This window comes from Podarcis filfolensis (genome assembly GCF_964270895.1).
Source record: "Podarcis filfolensis genome assembly, chromosome: 4".
Classification (NCBI taxonomy): domain Eukaryota; kingdom Metazoa; phylum Chordata; class Lepidosauria; order Squamata; family Lacertidae; genus Podarcis; species Podarcis filfolensis.
In genome coordinates, this window is record NC_139607.1 from 48,661,314 (window position 1) to 48,681,504 (window position 20,191).

At 40.5% G+C, this 20,191-nt stretch overlaps 1 protein-coding gene across 1 annotated transcript; it reads right to left on the reverse strand.

Annotated features, from left to right (window-relative positions):
* Positions 1–1,008: 1,008 nt before the first annotated feature.
* PWP2 (PWP2 small subunit processome component) lies at positions 1,009–19,122 on the reverse strand. Its single transcript, XM_083612543.1, has 21 exons — positions 18,696–19,122; positions 17,515–17,627; positions 16,992–17,086; positions 16,635–16,734; positions 16,092–16,235; positions 14,814–14,949; positions 13,677–13,906; positions 12,801–12,944; positions 12,482–12,552; positions 11,268–11,404; positions 10,617–10,765; positions 10,086–10,233; positions 9,150–9,300; positions 8,228–8,408; positions 6,896–7,043; positions 6,370–6,478; positions 5,050–5,115; positions 3,900–4,118; positions 3,269–3,419; positions 2,895–2,969; positions 1,009–1,926 (listed from the first exon to the last, which is right to left on the reverse strand). The coding sequence occupies exons 1-21, from the start codon at positions 18,711–18,713 to the stop codon at positions 1,779–1,781; spliced, it is 2,733 nt and encodes a 910-aa protein (XP_083468669.1). The 5' UTR covers positions 18,714–19,122; the 3' UTR covers positions 1,009–1,778.
* Positions 19,123–20,191: the final 1,069 nt, after the last annotated feature.

Below are 20,191 nucleotides of genomic sequence, written 5' to 3' on the forward strand. Positions count from 1 at the left end.
TACAGATTAGTTTCCGTTATCTCTTATAAATTCCTCATCGTATTTTGCTTTTATATTTTGAACGCATTTCCCCAAAGCTCCAACTTAAAATGCCGAGTTTTGATTCAGGCATTGAAAAACATTTCCCTTCAAACCAAATTGCCCCCTTTAGTTAAGGGAGAGGAGGAGTGGGAAAAGATCTGCCCCCCCCCCCAAAAAAGGGGGAAAGGTGGGTATCGCATAGTAATCTAAGAAAAATACATTTCAGCAGTGTCTTTCTTGGGAGCAAACATCCTCAATGGGTACAGGAAACTCAACACCTAATAACTCATTTGTTCTTTCATTCAACTGAAGTCCAATTCATACGACCCTTTTAAATGTTGAGATGTGAACAACCGCTCACTAAACCTACACCCACCCAGTTGGCATTGTTGCTGCATCCTATAGTTAAGGTTAAAGATGTGGTATAAGATATGTCATAGTGGAATAACTGCACCATCACTTCCCCCAGTTCACCAATCTCACCTGTTTCCAAGCATGATTCCAAGTGCTGGTGCTGACATTTAACATGCTATGTGGCTTAGGATCCAAGTAGCTAAAGAAACAACTCTGCCCACAATAACCTGCCCAGGAGAAAGGTTTGAAAAACCTACTGAAGTTAAAATATGCAGCTATTTCTATCTGCTGTTTCGTATGGCTGTTCTTACTGTACTTTTTCTTTGAAAAACAATGGAATTGTTTCGTGAACGATGGTATAGAGATCAATAAAAATAAATATTCCACACTCCCTACACCTAGCTAAAATCCTAGCAATCAACTAATAACACCAAAATACCATTTGGAAAGAACATTGTTCACTTTATCCTGCGATACACGATTCACATTCAGGCTACAACAGCTGAGCATTTGCTGTTGTTTAACGTAGGAGACCACCTTATTACATACAACACTTTCCCACATTTGAGTCAGGGTAATTTTCTAGTACTTCATAAAAGTAACTACATGCCTTAATGCACTCCAGACAATCTGTGAAGCTATGAACATGCCTTTATTACTAGACCATATTCTCATGTTGATATCTGTGAATACATCATGGATTATGAATAGCTGGAATCACTTGTGCATGGCCGGTTTCTAAAAATTGTCAACCAGTTATTTGGGCCATACAATGAGCTGCTTTGTAAGAAATATTTGCCTAGATATTCATTCAGTTGATCTCAGATCCCACCAGTCCTAGTATTTCTCTTTCCCCCATAAACAACTAATAGTTGAATTTTATATCAATGAAATTGTGCTAAAGGTCAATGGACCATTTGCAATATGACTGCAGCACTTTTACGCGTTTACCCTAAAGCCAGAAAAAAAGCCATGGCTAGGATCCATCCCCACTCACATTCCAATACTTCCATGCATGCCAGAAGTCTATGTTTTCTTCTGGTAGCACCCCATGTATTCTTGCAGGATGCCACTCTGAATGACTTCCCAATCCAGAAAGGGCTGTCAATGGAAGGAGGGAGCTTAAAAGTTCCTGTGCAGAAACAGAAGTCAACTGGTGGCAGATGGATCCTGCCCCTCCTCCTAGGCATCTAAAACGTTTGATGACATTGTCTTGCTTAAAATTTAGCAGTATCAAGAATTTACATGCTAGTTTAGAAACAGAGGACAAAAAGGAATAGCCTGCTTACTCCCAATCATGTTGCTGCATCACCTGTACAAAATATGCCTCTATGAGGGCTGCTCAGTTCTCAGTGAATACCACTGTTTAAATTACTTATGTATGAAAAAGCATTCTCAAAAGTTCATGGAAGTGCAGGCAATTCTTCCATGACAGAGTCATTATTGGAGTCTTCCAAATCTTCATTTTCAGACACTTCTGCTGTACGTTTCACACCCCTCTGTTGTGAAATGGCCATAATATATTTCATGTTATAACAGTTCCAGTCACAACTGTAGAGACAAAGACCATGGGGTGGGGGATTAGGTAGATTCAAAGCAGTGCATGTAAGAGCTTTCCTATGTTTATAAAAAGTAGCCAATAATCAGACCACTGTCAGCAACATACTACTTGCATTGGTTCACACATGCCACACTCATAGCTTAATTTCTCAAGGCAAACCTGAGAATGGCTCCAATGAAAAGTATTATGTTTGAGGCAATATGAAAGTTATGTCTGTGGATTTTAATTGATGATGCTTCATTGGCACACGCAACTAATTAACCACGATCTTTCTTACTAGCTGCTTCTGCAAGTAAACTCCATGTTGCAAGATGCTCTAATGTTGAAATAACAAACCATCAGATCTAACATATATGGTGACTCTCTGGCCTGCCAGACTTTCCCCAAGCCCTTTCGCCACCCCAGCTTCACTTTCTCCATGCTCTCCTGCTGATCAGTGCAGACCAGTGAGGAAGGAGCATTTTTCATCCCCACAAAGACACACCGGAAGGGTGGAATTAAGACAATGGGGGGAAAGACCTCTTCCTGAACTAATTGGAACAGGCTAGCTATCGGGGGCTGTTTGTTAAGGGTATGAGATTATGAGTCCGGTATGTACTGTGTGTTTGTGTATGTGTGTGAATGGGGAAAGCATGTGTGTGTTCAATGATGGAGTACAGTAGTATGCAGCCCCCAACTACCTTCCCCGCCCCTGAAGGAATTTGGTGCTGGGAACAAGAGGGGTCCTTAAGGCAACAGGAAGGTCAGTGAGTGAATGGCAAGGCACTTGACAGAACAAAATCACACAAAGCTAGAAGATCCCAGGTAAAATTCTCCCCAATACAATGCAGGATGTTAGGTGGAAGGAAGGGGAAAGGGAATTTTCATTAAGAAATGCTCAATATTCTAGTCAGAGTCATCTCTTTCTACTGGGAAGAGAAATTATTTGAAAGAGAATGCAACTGAACAAAATACGTACAGTTTGGAAACGTCTTCAAAGTGACGCTGAATGCTCTTCTGAAGGAATTGGATGGTGGGCAGCAGTTTCTCTGACCTGCAAAAGCACACAAAAAAGTTAACTCTTGGTTTGTAAAAATCATTCTGTACATTTTAAGAATGAAAAGGGCTAAATTCAAAACTTCAAAGTGTCAAAGAACTGAGACAGCTGTGAATGGTGACTTGCAATGAATTCAAATTCACAGTCTAAAGAATGATATTTAATTTTCTAAAGCTAAGCAGATCTGGGCCCAACCAGTTCTGACGGGAAACCACTCCAAATTTCTTAGATAGGGGCAGGATACCAGTATGTCTTATTCTCTCTCTTCCCACACCCTTATCCCCAAGGTCACTAACCTTGTTTTTAACTTGCATCCGTGTAACATAAGCAACTTCTGAGTCCAGAGTAGATAGAATTCCAAATGACGAGATGTCTCAAAGGAAGAGGCTAAAAATTCTAGCATTTTTTCTATATACACTTCTGGAAGCATTGAGGAGATTACTTCAACTGTGGTTTAAAAAATAACAAGTTATTAGTTTAAATCACATGTGCAAAATCTTAAGCCAAAAAAACCCAGTATATTCTATATGATTCATCACTAAGCTTTCCAGTTCCAAGTTGTTGTTTTTTAATTAAAAAAAGGTATCTCCAGGCAAAGGAAATCCAAATCAATAAGCTGCCATACTGCACGATGCTATTCTTTCCATATTTCCCCCTTTTTCTAGATTTCAGCCATGTTGGTCTGACGCAGATGAAATATAAGTTTGTTCTTAGTTAGTCTCTAAGGTGCTACTGCACTATATATATATATATATTTCCCCTCTTATTCTTGCACACATGTCAAGCACCTGAGATCATATGGGACTTCATATACTTTCCCTTCTCCCTAATATATAGACAAACCAAGTATTGGAGACATCTTATAACTTCAGGAAATCTAGCTTTCTGCAACCACCACATTAGACTGGCAACAGAATTCCAGCTTACTTTCATTGTATGGAACAGTTTCTAGGACCTCCTGAATCAGTTTCTTCTCATTCAGTCGAAAAGACATGACAATCGCCTTGTTGTACTCCTTCTGAGCCAGTACTTTACGAATACTGCTAGGGGTGATGTCAATTTCTAGGTCGTATGGATCAAAGACCAGACTAGAGTCCAAAGAATAGATAAGAAGACCTTCTGTGGTTGTTGCTGCCCAGCTTCGTCCTACAAGAGAAATATTGCTTGTGCTAGTTAAAATTGTTCATGTCTGGAAGGAGTAATATTGGAAAATTATATTAGACAGCTTTTATAAACCAAGATCTTGAAGAATAAATCTACGTGTACAAACAACTTTATTCTTAAACTGTACTGGCTGGCATAAAACACGTACTTTCCACTAGTCAAATCAAAGTGCAAATAAGTGACAAATATCTAGTAATTATGATTAGTTATGCTGTTCTAGGGGTGAACTAAGACAGCCATCTCATTCCAAAGCAAGTAATGGTGGGAACTGTAGTTTAATTCAATTCCCAGTTCCTTTAACAAACTACAGCTTCCGTGACACTTTGGGGGAAGCCCTGTGCTTTAAATGTGTGGTGTGACTCTACCCTGCCCCTGTCACTGCAGATCCTTGTTTCTTCAAGTTTCCTTCACTACTCCTTCCTGCTGCAAATGAAAGGCAGAGGTCTGATTGGTTGCCTCTCAATGCTGATGGCAAGAGATGGATGCGCAAAACAGCATATGAGGAGTGTTAGGGAAAAGACTTAAGGCAGAGGCACAGCATGGGGAGGGCCAGGGGCGAATGATTTTGAGGGAGCACAAGCACACAGGGATCCCCACATGTTTCATATAGGCATCAATTTTGTGTGGATACCTATCTGGACATTTGGAAGGCTTATTAACCTATGTTTAATTTAAGATTTACTTACTAATGGTGGTCTATCTTTCGTATTATTTGTATATGCCAGTTATCATTATTATTTTTCTCTTCCCTCTTTCTCTTCTTTTATTTCCTCTTTTTCCTTGTTCTTCTCATTAAATTCACACACACAAAAAATAGCAATTTTTAAAAAGACAGCCCCTTCATTTCTTTTAAACCACCACAACCTGATCCTAAAAGCAGCACCATTGCCAGTTCCATTCTAAAAGCACCCACCGGTAGGAGAGAAGCGGAGGCAGGTCACTCTTATTTCTGGTTTAAAGGATCGAGAACTCATGTCACCTGAAACCAAGTAAAAGACAAATTCAGTTAACTTCTTGTGTTAAATATTAATTTTGCATGTACAGTGGTACCTCTGGATGTGAACGGGATCCGTTCCAGAACCCCGTTCGCATCCTGAAGTGAATGTAACACACGACTTTGTGTCTGCGCGTGTCGCGTTTCACCGCTTCTGCGCATGACGTCATTATGAGTGTCTGCACATGCGTGAGCAGCGAAACCTGGAAGTAATGCATTCCATTGCTTCCAGGTTGCCATGGAGTGCAACCCAAAAATGCTTAACCTGAAGCGTATTCATCCCTTGGTATGACTGTACTAACCATGAGAATCCAAGTTAATTCCATTTAGTTAGCCGTCAGTATGGCAAGCCAGTTGCACTAGCATTTGTAAAAAATAAATAAAATATTTCTAAAAAGGTTTAAAACTGTTTGCCAGAGTTTAAACAGCATAGTAAAAACTACATTTTGGGCTGTGTCCAACACTGAAAGCTTCACACAACATACCTCCCTGCATGCAATGGAACTTCCTCTCACCTACCCACCAGTCCCCCCGACACACTCAAAATAAGTTTTTGGAGGGCTGGGGAACCCCTGGAGCAGCTTTTGCTGATGTACCAGAAAAAGAGAGGCAATGAAAGTCCTGTTGCACAAGTGGAACTCTGCTTGCGCAGTGCTGGATACAACCCATTTCCTTCCCTGTCATCACTGTCACTGAACACAGTACAGATTGTTGCAGTAATATCTAGGAATCTGCCTATCCTTCTGATTACAACGTTGGATGGGGCTGATGGGAGCGAAAACAGATTAAGACAGGTAAACTGCAAGAGAACACAGGAAAGAGGCAACAGGGACCACTTCACAAAACAGGGATGGATGTGAAAAAGCTGGTGGTGACCACAGTGCTGGAGGCACTGAATCCCTTCCCTAGAACCATCACGGAATGTGAAACTGATGGCTGCATCGACCGCAGCATTTTGAAATCTTAAATTCCAAGCGCCCATTCTCACACAATGGGTTTCACTCTTCAGGAGATGTCAAAAGAAGACAAAGTGCTATTAGCTGGACTCCCAGCTTAAAAAAAAGGTTTGATCACCGCTTTAGGAAGTAAAAGTGAGAAAGCATAAACAAAAGGCTTGCTTTGCATGCTCTCACCCTTTCCATTCCTCCCTGACTCAGCAAGGGAGCTTCCTAGCTCACAGAGTACCTGGCACACATGAAACAGCAGATAAGCTGAAAATTGTGAAATGGAAACAGATACCTCTTTTAACTCCCGGAAGAGGGATTGCAACATTATCATCATCCCCAGTTCCTTCATCTATTAATGCCATGCTACCAAATTCAGTCATTTTCCTGCGATCCAAGTACTCCTGTAAAATTGAAAAACAACAACAACATTGCAAAGCTTATATTCTTCAGGTAGAAGGCATGTGAATTCAGGTAAACTATTTGGAATTTCTATAATGTTTCAGAATATTTAAAGGGCTACAGCATTTGCTCAATCTCTATCCCTCCAAATCTAAGATGTGCCCATGCTTTCTGGATAAAAGTCACGCACTAAAAAGACAACATTGGTTCATACCAAAAATAGATTGGAATGTCATAACAAAATACTTTGGAGCACAGATTTGCATCACTTGGTCCAAAGACTGGATTCACTGACGAATTACAACTCAGGTTGGCACAGGGAAGCAGAAGCACAAACATACTTCAGTTTAATAGTGTCATATAGATCATACCCAAACATACACAACAAATAAGGGGGGGGGGGGAAATCAATCACTAACCTCCATTGCATCCAAAGACAAGTTGCAAGATATTTCAAATTTCTTAATAAGCATCTGTTCCTTGACATGATAAATGCAAACAAACTTTGACTGCCCTCCTGCTAGAATACACTGCCCATCAGCTGAGTAACAAAGAGTAGTAAAAGATCTGGGGAGGAAAACAAAGACATGTTAGATTTATGTTATAAGTCAGTCCCTTCCACCAAGAGAGATATTCTGGTTATGCTGCAGATAGATGTCTGTTGTGCTAAGAAATTAGGTCCTCCTTTCTCTACCCAACCATTCCAACCATCGCCATCTTAAAATCATTTTTTCATGAACTAAAGAGATTCAACACATAATAGAAAAAGGTCAGGATTGAAATAAACAATGTTGTGACAGCCTGAATACCATGGGGTTATTAATTATAGTAGAACCTTCTATTTTATTAGTGGGAGATTGAAAAAAAGAGAAAATACTCATATCGCCTGACATGTCCATCACGGTTTAAAAACCTACCTGCAATAAGTTCTTTCTTTGCAAAAATTATCTGAATAAGTTATCTGAAAACAGTCCTTCAAAACATATGCCAGCCATTCTCTTACTGCCTTTGCCTGCTAACATGGTAAGAGGGGTGCTGAATGAGCTCTAACAAATTGCAAGGTTACCTTTCACACAGCAACAAGTAAAACCTAAGACTGTGACTACAAGTCTGACTACAAGCTCATAGCTGATGGGAGCATTAAGTCAGATGCCCACATCTTAAGAAGTTATCAAAACCAGATACTAATACAATCACATATGCACACCTTTATCTGCAGTAAGGAGACACATTTAATTTACAAAAAGTCAATAGGACGCACAAGAGAGCTTTCAAAGGCAGCAAGCAATGCACAAGCGTCCTACTTCTCTATTAAAACTAGTCTAATAAAACTCAAGTTCACCAGATACACAGGTAGTTAATTCCAACAACTATATTAAGTATCCCTAATTCAAAGGAAGAGAGCTAATCCTTCCTAGAATACAGTCACCAATGGGTTAGATGACACTGGAGATCCCTCCCAACCCTGTGATCAAATAGTCAACCTACTTATGTAACAAGCAAATAGAAAGAGAACCTATCCAGTTGACGCTGACACAAAACCCCACACATACATGATAAAAAAGAATGTAAGTTTCACCACCACCCTTCCTCTCCCCTTCTCTCCATCCCTGACCTTATACTGTACTCAACACTAATGTCTCATAACAAATGTAACTGATCTGTAGAAAAGACTTTACAACCTGAAAAAAGAGACAAGGCATGTACTTCTGTAAACCAAGGGGGGAAATTATTTTTTTAAGTCTACCTACTTCCCCTTAGCAGATTGTTTGGCGGTTATTTTGTCCAGCTCTTTTCTGCCCATCTGAAGGTCATGTCGCCCCACAATTGATCCAGTCTGCGTAGCATTTTCATGGTCCCAGAAAGTGATCTGTCCATCCAAGGAAGCAACTGCAAGTTCATTGCCATCCGGACGAAAAGCAACAGCGAGCACTGGAAAAGGTAAGGGAGCAAAACCAAAGTCATGCCTTCCTGTATGTACATTTCAGCCACATTGCCCTCAGTTGTTAAAAACACACACACAGATAAACTCAATGAAACCAGATTCAGAATTTCCAGAAATCACACATGAACACACACGCTCAACACATAACATATCCATCATCACAAAGACTATATATAATGCTGTGCTGTATAAAGTCGTGCTGAAACATAATCATTTATCCTGGCATTTTTTTCATTTTCATTTTTTTCATTTCTGAACCTTTTGCAGTTTACATTTTACAGCAGGTACTGCTGACACCTGCTGTACCGGGTTGGTTGGTTTTTAATGCAAATGTATGTGTATTGCCAAGCTTTTATGCAATGGAGATTCAGTGACTGCATTTACTCATTTTAATATGAATCTTATAATGCTTGCTCATTGACTGTTTCTCATCTGATCCTTCAGCTTGTTATTATAGTATTTATTGCAGTTTATGGTGCGCTGCATGCTTTGCAACCCACCCTGGGAATGGGCAACAAAGAAGGGAGAGACAGAATTGCTTCAAGTAAATACAAGCAAACACAGATGTACTACCTGACAAATTAAGTTCCAGTTGTGAGGAAAAAGCTGCATTATATGCAAGCTTTCTTCCCAGAACCTAGGACCAATTGAAGCTTTAACCAGCCACCCAACATCACATGGAGAACATAGCTACCTGCATTCGCACAAGAGATTTCCAAGGGACTCACCATCCGAGTTCAGTGCCAGTGTTTCCTTGGTCCTCCAGCTATCCAGCATATCCCACAACCTGACTGTCTTATCCCAAGAGGCACTTGCTAAGACACACTTGACGGGATTAAAACACAGGCTACTGATGGGGCCTTCATGACCAGCTAAGACCTAATGGAGAAAAGCCAATTTGATTTATTTTATACATGTTGGTTTACACAGTATCTTATACAAGAAAAAAATAATCCACAGATGGAACAAAATGCATATAAAACGCATACAAAATGCAAAAATTGCACATCAGAGATACCATTACTGGGTTGCAATTCCCAACATTTAAAGTTACTATAGTATATGACTTTTGAGCCACATTTAAAATAAGCAAAGCACATGACCAGATCCTTCTAATGCACCACCAAATCAGAGCAAGGATCCAGGATCACAAGCAATAGGACTTTCAATACAGTAACACTAAAACAATCACCGTATCGCCATCACAGCTGTGGATCAGCATTGAGAGACATGACTATTTGGCAACAGATATCATTGCCAGATTCAGCATGGCAGCACACACAGAACAGCTAACCTACATGGGATACATCCTTATATTGAATGATCATAATGGGAGTGAAAATGATAGGCAGACCTCTCCACTTGCTCTACAAAGGATTCTGTTGGAGCTATGAAGACACAGGGAACACCAAGTGGGCACAGCTGTGCCGATCAATAGGGTTAGATGTTAGAAGCTGAATTTAGATGCAAAAACTGCACATTAGCTAGTAAGATAAATTAAAGATGTGCCTATTTTTAATCATATTTTTAATCACGCTCAACTCACTCAAATTCAATGATTCTTTTAAATCCTGCAAATATATACGGTCTCTGCTGTAAGGATGGAATCAGCCTCAATTAAAAGCAGTTTCAAAAGGTGTTGAGACAACCAAAACGTCTCTTACATCTAAGAGTCGCCCACTCTGCACTGACCACACAAATACTTCAAAGGAGTCCTGAGAACCAGCTGAAACAATCTCGCCACTGGAGTCCACAGCCAAGCAAGAGAATTGTGTTGGTCGTGGGGAAGTGAAGGTGCGGAAATTGCGGTACCTGTTTAAAACATGCAGGAATGTGATTTAAGGAAGAACTTTGGTGCCTGTATACTATTCTAGGTAAAAGTCCCTCAGTGATATCACAAAAAGTTTTGGAATATCCCAAGTGAACAACTGATTAGCTTAAATAAATTATATTTATACAACCAAAGCCTAGGCTTCTCCTCAATGGAGAAGCCTAGGCTTTGGTTGTTTCTGAAACTGGGTGCAATTTTTCTATTGGATACTTTCAAAATTATGAAATGCTCAATGGCACAAGAGGAGTGTACCACATATAACCAAACAACATTCTAGATATTAATATTCCCTCTGAATTCTCTGGTTTTCCACTCCAAGCTCAGGGAAGAGAGAATTTTGCTAGGGGGGGAAAGAATAATTTACCTGTGCAGATCAAAAGCTCGAACTGTCCCATCTAGGGAAGCACTCAGAATGACATATCCTGAAGCAGTAAATGTTACAGCAGATATACTGCTTGTATGTTCTGTAAAAGTTACAAAACAGAACCCACTGCTGGTGTTCCACACCTTCACCTGAAAAGAAAACAGAAAATGCTCCAGTAAGCTTCAGAAATATTCCTTTTCTGGGACTGACACAGTTAGCCACTGAAAGAACACTCCCGTACACCACACTTAGCAGAGCTAAACTTCCAGGAAAGTTAAGCAAGCCATTCAAAATCACACATGCAGAAGCCCAAGGACATGAATTTATCATTTTGTTGTCAGTTGGAAACATCACTGACAATATGATCTGGCCAGACATTACGAATCGCTACAGCCAACCAAGAACATGGTCAACTTCCATGTTACACAGCTTTGCTTCTGCTCCAAATATACACTAATGCCTTTTTTCTAAAAAACAATGCAAGCATCACCCATAGCAAACAGGAATGACAACATATCCAAAATAAATTAAGATTCCTAGCTCCTAGAAGCTTTAAGAGCTCCTTTCTTAGTATCTTTATAGTATATGCCCAGAAATTGCAGATTTTAGAGAGTTACAAACTCCATGCTCAATAACATGCGGCAGACTTACTTTCCCATCATCTCCGCCAGTGACTAAGTACTGCCCATCCGGAGAATATGCAAGAGAAACCATGCTGTTGAAATGGCCTTGCTGCTTTAGCACATAGGACTCGCTCTGCCATTCCCAAACCAGAAGCTGCCCCAGACCTGTAAGGATAATGACAAGTAGTTCAAACTCAAATACAACTAGTCAATGTATACATTTTCCTGCAGCACCAATACATAGAATACACCAACAAACACAAAGCTAAGTCTGTAAATTGCAGTTAATGAGTTCAGAAATATGGTGGGTGTAAGAACTGCACCAATCAAGACTGACCAAACTGGATTAGCATTTCACCGCTCTCAGGGTTCAAATGGATTCTTATTTTTTACACAAGCTTGTGCTTGCCCATATTCACAAGGACAACATGATGCATGAACTGGCAACGCAACACACATTGCCATGACCAAGCCTTATGAGGAGGAATGGTTGAGGAAGCTGGGTATGTTTAGCCTGGAAAAGAGGAGATATGATAGCCACCTTCAAATATCTAAAAGGCTGCCACATGGAAGATGAAGGAAGCTTGTTTTCTCCTGCTCCAGAGGCTAGGGCCCAAACCAATGTATTCAAGTAACAAGGAGATTCTGACTCAACCTGCTATTGTTCGTGATTTCATAACCCAGCTTGATAAAGAAATGGGTCCAACCTCCCTAATTTTGCCTGGATGTGATAACTTTCCAAAGTCTCTAAAGGAGCGATCATATGCACAAGAAGCTGGTGTAGGTTAAGAGAGCATGAAGTGAAACCTGATCCAAACACTGTCGAACAGAGGGGCTGCTGCTCTGCCTGAGCACAGCAAGCCTTTCAAGGTGTATTCTATGGCAGGGCATGCAACCAAACTGAATGGGCTCAGGATCCAGCCTTAGTCAGAGAGAGGGCTCTGGTCCTGCGCCTGCCATGACCTTTTTTTGGGAACTTACACCAGCTTGGCTTACCAGCTTCACCTCACCTGGCTGAACCTCGACTGAGCAAGGATAAGCAAGTTATGCTACGGTGTCTTCAACAGAGTCAGCATTGGGGACTTAACACCAGCAGAGCTGAAGATTTAAGCTTCTCATCCCAGCAGCCCCCAATTTATATCTAAAGGAATTTCCACAGATGAAGTGTGTCAAAGGGTTCTCTCAACATAACTGATTGTATAAACAGGCCCTCATTCAACTGTGTGTCTCATAGTTACGCACCTGCACACCCAAAAGCAATCCAGTCACCAGTACTGTTGATAGAAATAGATGCGATCCTTTGGTCCGAAATGCTAAGTAGCAAAAAGAAAGAAAGAAACTGCTTAAAGCGAAGCGAAGCATTTGGGTGCCCATGCTAAAATTTCAGACCCATATAAAATAATGCATTATTAAGTCATAAGAACCTGTAGATGAAGAAAGTACACTAATACCAGTATCACTCTGTCCAAGCTTATAAAGCAGAAATTGCTTTTAAAGGAAAAAAAGATTTGTTCTTTCTCTAGAACTACATTTCTCTATAATGAGCAATATCCATACTTACCTTAAAGAATGGATGAGATTGAATTCTGGAAGTTCATGGAGGTGAAAAATTCCAGACGCGAAGCCAGTGACTAGTAGGTGAATTTTCTTGTGGTAAGCTGCAGCTGTCAAGGTGTTAAAATCACCTTCTTTGTTGAAAAAGTATCTGAGAAAACAATTGAAATATGCTACTGACATGCGTTTAATGCACGGCATATTTACCACTCAATTAATTTCATAATACACCAGCAAAAGACCAATGGTACTCTGACATTTTGGACATGAAGTAAAAACAAGTGAAGAAAGGTAGCCATCTATTAAAAATCCAAGCAACATCCAACCCACCACTTTTTTTAAAAAAACAAAAAAAGATGCTATAAAAAAGTCAAAGGAAGAAACAATGTTGTGGTTAACACTGGATACCACCAGCAGTAGCTTCCACCTGCCCACGAACTGTCAGGCACCGTGGGGACTCGGCAGCAGAGCAATGCTTGCCCCCCACTGGTTAACCAGTGAATCAGGGGATAGAATTCCTCGGTATGGCATTTTTCTGTTCCACCTCTAACATGTCCACTTCAGATCCTGCCACATTGACAGGGGAAGTCTGAGCCTCTTTCTTATTAACTGGATGCTTGTTAAGGCAGTGTTGTCCACCACAAGGGAAAGTCTAAGTGCTTTCAGTTGAACATGCTTGGAGATTGTGGTGTGGGAAATCTTCACACTTTAGAAGGTTAGAATGCCATAATCCTAATCAATAGTCATGCCTGCAGCACATTCATAGTGTGACAATAAGACAGTCTAATGGAATTGTTTTGTTTTCATATACACTGGCTTTGACTACATGACCAAGCTCCTGGTTGCAACATATTCCTCCTTTTCTCTCTGGAAGATCACTTACTTGGCAGCACATGAGTATTTTACTCTCTTTCCCTTCTCTTTTTTCTTATGTGTGCTGGCTTTCCCATGGACCTCTTTGCCCTTCTGTTCTTCCATCAACTCTTCATCTAGGCCTTCTGCCAATTCTGCCTTGTCTTCAGTTTGATCTTTTGGGGGTCGAGCTTTCAAACCATCTAGTTCTGTATCACACTGCCAGACACACAAAGCCCCATCTCTGCTGACAGTGTACAACTGGAACACCAAAACATAATGGTTAACATCATTGCACGACTATAATGAGCCTTAAGCAGATGAGCTAAACAAACATTTGATGTCACTACGCTCAACGGAGAGTCGAAAGGATACTTAGCTCAAAAGACTGCAATTCTCTAAGAATAAAATGTTATCTCATGAAACTGTAAAACAGAATCTTGTAAGCTACTTGGACTTACAAGGGGGGAAATGACCACAGTTCAGCGAAAAAGCATCTCCCTTGCAACATAGTCATGCAGATCCCCAATTCAATCCCTCATGTCTCCAGATAGAGCTGTGAAAAGCTCCTGCCTAAAAGCCTGGAAACTCACTACCAGTCAGTATAGACAAGACTGAGCCCGATAGATAAATAGTTAGATTCAGTATGAGCCAGCTTCCTGTGTACCTAATTACAAAGACATTATCTTTCAATTTGAACTTATTTGAGAGAAAGCAAGCTTAGATGTGAGATGCCTAATAAACTGAATTTTTAGACAAAATATAAAGCCTTGTTGGGATCCTACTTTATTGTTATCTTACGTTTATTGTACACTATTGAGCTCCGCTGTATACATACATTCTAAATATAAACATTAATTAACAGCCAATGTCCAAAATCCATAACAGGCCCCTTCTGGACTTAGAAATATGGGAACATAATATATCTGAGGTGCTGATTGCTGGCTTATTTCTGGGCACCCAGGACATCAGTTCTGGGCACGTTTTTAAAGAACTGCCACTGCCCCCCCGATAAGCAATCTGCAGAAGACCCCTACAGTATGTAAACACCTTGAGGAAAGTAGGCTATACACAGCCTTTCATTGACTTGTGCCATATAATTATCCAAAAGCAAAGTACACTAACCATAAAAACCAATGCAATATATATATATATAAGAGGTACATACATCTAGACTGTTTCCTTCAAAAAAACAGGCAACAATTGCATCCTTATGACCTCCCAATGCATAATAAATCAGATTGGCCCATCGCTCTGCTCCAAACACCCACGTCGACATATCTTTGCTTCCTACTGCAAAACATCTAGAATAAAAGAATCGTGGTTAGAACATCTCAAAAACTACATCATAGTGGATATGTCAACAAGCAGTTTATACTGCTCAACTCTCTATTGAGAGTGAGAGGCCTTTGCAAAGATAGCAAGGAACGAAGAGACAGATTTGGATCCAAAGGTTCACTGCCACTGGAAGGAAATCATGGGATTCCAAACCACAGTTCCCAGTTCCCGCCATCTGAGTGGATAGTCTCTCCAGTTTAAACTGGGAAAAGGCATCTGGTCGATCCCTTACTGCTATTAGCCAAAGTGTGTACATGTGGATATACAAAACAGAGGCAATTGAAATAGATCAGTGGACACTTAATGATATTAGAAACTGATTTAAGTAAACTTTTATAGACAGTGAATTTGGAGAAATACATTATATTTATTTGAAAGAGGAGAAAATTAAGGAGTCATTTTTAATATATTTCAACAACCCTTTTTTAAAGAATGGAATAATTGTATGGAACGATGGAAATGATTGCATTACAAATATTAAGTTGGATTCAGAGATCCATGAGAGGATTTCTGTTCAATAAATGGGATGTTTCCAGGTCTAATTCACAGAAGAGTGGGGAAGGTGATTTTCATTGGTCCTTCTCTGCACATATACACCCCAACTACTCTGGAGGGTTGGGGAACCTCTGGAACAGTGTCAGAAGTGGCAGCAGAGAGCTGTAGGAGGAACAGATTAAAAAAAAGTGTGTCCCTCTTTATATTCAGGGAAGCTTGGGCTTGACTGCAACACCTTCTGTGTAGAGAAAGAATATTTCCATTTGCAGACAGGTTCTGCTGGACCCAACCCTCTATGCTTACTTTAATAAAAATTGTTTATTAACTCAGGAGTTAACAAAATCTCTATTAACGAATGAAAAATGTGGACAATGGAGAATCCTGAAACAATAACCTGAACTTTTAGCATTACTGTTAAGGGAATTTATGAGATGAGGCACTGCCTAAATACACTCTCCTAAAAAGAGCAATGCAAGATTTTCTTTTCTTTTCTTTTTGCAATGCAAGATTTTCAAAATTATCAGCAGATACAATCAACCCAAGTCGCATTGGCTTTCAATGTATTTGCTCATTTTCTATGTTGCCTTGGTAAACTGCATATATTAAAACTTACTTAGAATCATCTGTCCAATCAATGCATGTTGTTTCGTCATATGCACCATAGTAAGTTGTGTCAAGGACAAACGCATTAAATTCTCGCTTTTTTCCTGGGGCATGGTACATCAGAGCAACGTTCTCCTTTGTGACCACAAATTTCCTGTTTAACATAATATGAAAAATGAACTTAACATACATAATTATTCAGCAGAGAAATAAAAATGAACAAGATGACGCCAAGCGCATGTATTCGGATAATGCAGTAGAATTGTGCAGGTTTCCAAGGTTTATATATCTACACACATACATAAACATAAGCGAAAGTCTGTATTTACAGCTAGATAGTTATTTGTAATTATTTTGTCACCAGACACTTTTGTACAAGAAGCATATTGATTTGGGGTGTATAAAGGTGATCCAGTAAAAAAGGTCATGTTTCCTACTGTGTCTATTACTTCCCAACTCCTATGATAAGCAAAATTCATTTCAGCAACTGGTACGACTATCACTTATACATACAAAAAAAGAAATAAACACAAAACCAGGAAGTTTCTCTTACTTTCCATTTGGGGAAAAACAGACACTGTGCACAGGTTTCTGAAAATGGAACTGATGAATCACAGATTTACTGATCAAGCTGACAAGTAAGGCAGCTCCCTCTGTTGGAAAAAGAACAAATAGATTGAGCATCATTTATATTCAGCCCAATTTCAAACTCAAATTTCTAAATGAAATAAAAGAGTCATGTTATTCAAAGGACTATAATAAAAGCAAACAACATTTTTTGCCTTGATTGTAGAACATAATATATAAAAGATAGTTATACTTAAAATGAATCTAACTGTAACTTATATTTCTGTTAAAAATTTGTGATACTGATTGAATTCTTTTTCATTATATTAAAAATCTAAAATACCTTCATCAACTAATATAGCAAGATTTCCATCTGGAGAGAGTCCCACACATGCGACATTGTACTGGGTTGCCAGTGGTAATGTTTCAGACTTGTTACTGGGAGAGAAGAGAGTGAAAGAATCAATAAAACGTCCAAACAGTGACAGAACTGTATGCAAAATGCTAATCTGTTATACACCTCTGCCCAATCCAGGAAGTGTGAATTGCACATAGAAATACATTTCTGCACACAATACCATGTTTCTCAGGCCAGATTTCCTTTATGTCATCCCACATGTATGAAGAGGAGTGGGACATAGCTACATCCTTCCCAGTGTGAATGCAGTGTACTATTCATTAGCCCATTTTATAACTTTGATAATGGAGCACATTCTTTCACTATAGTGGAACAACAGAAGAGACCCAGAAACAGACCAAAGTAGCCCTTTTAACAGTCTGTGTTGTATGCAGAGGCTCAGTACCTCTAGTGATCATCTACTCTTTGAGAAAGCTCATTTATAAAGACAATGAAAGAAGATGCATACTTTTTCAAGTCAAAGACGGTAATTCTGTTTCCCACAGGACTAATCAGAGAGTTCCCATCTGGAGTGAAATTCAGGTTTCCATGTCGGTAGACTGTACCCAGCAAGTTGGAGAACTGAAAAGAGAGAGAAGCGAAGTGAATGCAGACTTAACCAGTAGTTGGTCTCTAAGGTGCTACTGGACAATTTTTTAATTTTTTTATATAAATACCTATGAAGTTTCAAATAGTACAAACCAGTGAGGGGATAAATTAAGAGGATAGATTGCAGAAGCAGCCAATGTGGGGCCCTCCAGATGTTGTTGGACTCCCATCAGCCCTTGACAACATGGTCAATGGTCAAGGATCACGAAAGTTGCAGTCCAACATCATCTGGAGATCACAGCATTGTCTACCTGAATAACGGATGGGATGAAAGAAGAGTATTTGACTTGTAGCCAACTCATTCTCCCAACCACAGGGAGGATGTGCACAGATGCGTCTATCTGTCAAGTAGGAGGAAAAGACGGGAGTTTTGCAAGGAAAAAAGGCAGCTGTGTATCTGAAGAAGTGTGCATGCACACGAAAGCTCATACCAAGAACTAACTTAGTTGGTCTTTAAGGTGCTACTGGAAGGGAAAAAAAATTTTTGTTTTAGCTAGGGGATAGAAAAGATGGTGCAAATGGAAGTCAACATTAATGTTCAGTTTCAACGATTTGTAGCATGCCAAGTACCAGAGTCAGCTAGTTAAGCAACACATAAAGATAGCAAATTTTGTGTGCATTTGTCAGATTATGAGCAAATGCGGATAGTCGGCAGTGGCGGAGGTCGGCAGGAGAGTTCCTGGCTTCCAAGAGGATTAAAGCTGGACACGCTACTCGAGCAATTTGGCAAGATAACGATTAAAAGGAGCAACAGGAAGGGAAAAGGAGGACAGGGATCACATACTCTCCAACATTTCTCCAGTGAAAACAGGGGCATCCTAAGGAAAAGTGGGACAGTCCGAGGTCAAATCAGAAACCTTATCTAAATCATGGACGCCCCTGGGAAACAGGGACGCTTGGAAGGTCTGGGATCAAGCGGCCGCCCAGAGGCTGGGCCCTCAAGAAACGGGCAGCGACGGGCTCCTCTTGCCAGACCAAGGGCTGCCCAAGCTCCGAGACCCCCGGCCAGAAAGGACGAAGCCCCCCGCCCTGTAAGCGAACCTTGTAAGCGAACTTCATCCCCGCGCAGATTCCGGCACTCGGTCGGCAAACACATGGGCAGCACGAGTCGGCCGGAAGAGCCGCTTCGTTTTGCTTCCGGGTTCAGAACATTTCCAGCGCGACCTATCTGCTCTCTTTCTCTCGCTCTCTCTGCCGGCTCCTGTTGCGTCACTCAGACAGGGAACCGAAAGCTCCCGGAGACTCGCACTCCGCGTTCCGAGCAACATTCCTCCCCTCCGCTGCCGCCCCAACCCGTGTATAATTTGGGTCGGTGGGGAGCAGCGAGGTGCAGCTCATTTAAAGGCTGCTTTCTTGAGCACTCTTTCTCGAGAGCCTGCCTCGAGTCATTATTTATTATGGTTTTTTTAATAAAAAATACGTTCTTTTTTCCATACAAGTAGGAGGGTGCTTGTTTCCTTACGCTTTTATAGCGGCAGGGCAGTGGAAGCAAAACCTGCGTTATGGCTGCAAGCTGTAAAAAGTAAAGTGAGCTTAAAATGCAAAAGCGCCCACGTGGCCAGGTTTACTGTTTTCCATCAGGATTGGCACGCGGTCTTTTGCTTTTATTTCAACGTGTCAGGAATGTAGCAGCTGTGCTAAGGATGAGGTAGAGATTGGGAGGGGTGTCGTTTTGTGGCTCGCAACTTAATGCACGTGGTCATCCGAAGGGCATAAGCTACTAAATCCGATGTCTAAAATTATCCAGCTGCCCCACTGGCGAGAGAGCCCAGATTTTGACTGCGGTTGTTAGAGCCAGACTAAGACGTCTTGCTGGCTGAAGCCGAGCAGCAAATGGCACTTTCTCACCCGCAAGCACGACATCTACTACTGGCGGAGTTATTTTAGCATCTGAAACCTTGCCCTTCTCGAAACCCCACGGAGAACCTCGGCTTCCCTGTCAGTAAAAATACAAGTTTTTAAAAATAATAATAAAAAAACTAGCAAATTTCTATCTATCCAAAATAAGCTGCTTCACTCTTGCCTATTAGTAAAGCCCGGAGAGGATAGCATCGCAGTCATTGCATGGGCACCACAGCCTATTACACCCTCTCCCATAAGGAGATGATGTACACACTATTTTAGCCCTTTTTAAACACAAAGGGTAATTTTTAAAATTAATACCAATATAGAAGTGGGTCCTGTGCAGAGTGTCATAATGACTGATACCTACATACATAATTTTATTTGTATGCCGCCTTTCCATAGCTAAAACCATGCTCAAGTTGGCTTAACATTTAAAAAATGTATACAGTATAACAAAAATAGTAACAAAGAATAAATAAGACACATCAAAAAGTACACAACTAAAGAGAACAGTTTACACATTAAATCATTAATCTAAAAATAAAGATACAAAAAAATAGTATCAGTAACACCAACAACCCCCCGCCCCTGCCTAAATAATACCCCAACCCAATAATGATGAGCTGTGTATCAGATGGAAAACTTTTGTGGATTCTTGAGAATGGAATCTCAATCCTGGATCAAGTACTGTT